The 1,613-nt window shown below is 41.5% G+C and overlaps 1 protein-coding gene across 1 annotated transcript in view; it reads right to left on the bottom strand.

The window, feature by feature from the left end:
- TIMM17A (translocase of inner mitochondrial membrane 17 homolog A (yeast)) overlaps positions 1 to 1,268 on the bottom strand; it is a 5,591-nt gene extending 4,323 nt beyond the window's left edge. The window contains exon 1 of the mRNA XM_010294079.1: positions 1,173 to 1,268. Coding sequence (XP_010292381.1) covers positions 1,173 to 1,232 — 60 coding nt within the window. The 5' untranslated portion in view covers positions 1,233 to 1,268. The remainder of the gene's footprint in view (positions 1 to 1,172) is intronic.
- Positions 1,269 to 1,613: the final 345 nt, after the last annotated feature.

Genomic DNA, 1,613 nt, shown 5'->3' with positions numbered 1-1,613 from the left:
CCTGCTGGTGAGGTGGAGTATTTAGACCTTGTCTTCTCAGCCCAGGCTCAGTTGCTAAGACAAGCACTTCAGCTTCTAAGTGCAATGCTGAGCCTTACAGAGTCTAACATGAAACACATCAATCCAGGACTCCAGAGAATTACGACTAGATATCTTCCTACCCTTTAAGAAGATTTAAAGAACATACACCCAAGTTTTATTTTTGACACAAGCACTCAGAAGCGTGACAGGTGTATTTAACAAGTTTTAAGCAAAATTAAGAATGTAGTTAAGCATATAATCCTTTTCAAGTTAAGTGTCTGCAGTATCTGACTAGTTTGGAAATATTTATTCACAAATCTTACCTCAAACTGATGGCTTACTAAGAAATTTTAGGCAAACAAATTGTCACAGAGTAACACCAAAAAGCACTCAACAGAATCCCCTTTTATATGAAGCCAGAGGAATGTTTTAAAACATATATTCAAGTAGAAATAGGACCTTATTTTATCAAATGTCTCTACAACAGGTTTATAGTAAAAATTTCACAGCAGAAATCCCAAAAGTGGAAACATCTTAAAGGACTTGCATCGGCTAAACTTTAACTTTCATGTTTGCGCACACTTCTGCATTTAAACAAAACCTGACTAATAAAAAAATAAGAAATCCAGTTAATAAAAAATGTTAATAATTAAATAAGAGATTATTTAAAGAAAATAATACCCCCTACTATAAATCTAAAGCAGGAAAAGATTCTTCTCTTGAGTCTTTCCATTTCTTAAAAGAAAGGGAGAGAGATAGGCCAGAAGAGGAAGAACGGCCCAGGCTTCACATCTTTGCGTGCAGACAGAACCACAGGCAGAAGATCAGCCGAGACGGACATGTTCTGCTGCGCCCTCCACTTCCCCACCCTGAGCGAGATGTCTCTCAGCAAGGGAGGGCAGCCAGCTGCCAGTGTCCCACTGCTGCCCCCAGGTCAAACAGGGGGAAGCAGAACTTTTACCCAGAAAGATGAAGGACCCATGTGGATCCTGAGCCTTTCACCAGACGTACCCTCCCGGTTTGGGTTCATGACATCAGTCCCACTCACTGCACAGGGATTTCTCCTTTACCTTCGGCTGGCCAGATTCACCGTTGATGGACACAGAAAGCAGGACCGCACCCTGAATGCACTTGCAAATGATTTTACTTACCACTGGGGAATTTCTGAACCCCTTGATAGCTTGGAAAATGCCACCTCCTATCGCTCCCATCGTAAAAGCACCTCCACAGTCATCTACTATCCTCCAGGGACTATAAAGAAAAGCAAAGATGAAAATACTAAATTCCATCATGTTAAACCATAATGGATGCACCACTCCTGCACTGAGTGTATTCACACAGGGAATTCACCATCAAAACGTGTCACAGCATCCAAAACTGGAGTGAAAATCAAGTCTACCAGCTGTATTGCTTCACATCCAGCTTGCTGAGCAGACATCAACAAAACACAGAGACAGGTAATATTACAGCAAAACAACTTGGCATGTGCCGACAACCCATCTCTCTAGAGTGGTAAGCATCATATATACGAAAGAATTGCTTGACCTCCTCAAGCAGGGCAGAGAGACATATTACCATCATGGAAAACTTCT

This window comes from Phaethon lepturus, unplaced genomic scaffold (assembly GCF_000687285.1).
Source record: "Phaethon lepturus isolate BGI_N335 unplaced genomic scaffold, ASM68728v1 scaffold28869, whole genome shotgun sequence".
Taxonomy (NCBI): domain Eukaryota; kingdom Metazoa; phylum Chordata; class Aves; order Phaethontiformes; family Phaethontidae; genus Phaethon; species Phaethon lepturus.
This window is presented reverse-complemented; position numbering and strand designations above follow the sequence as displayed.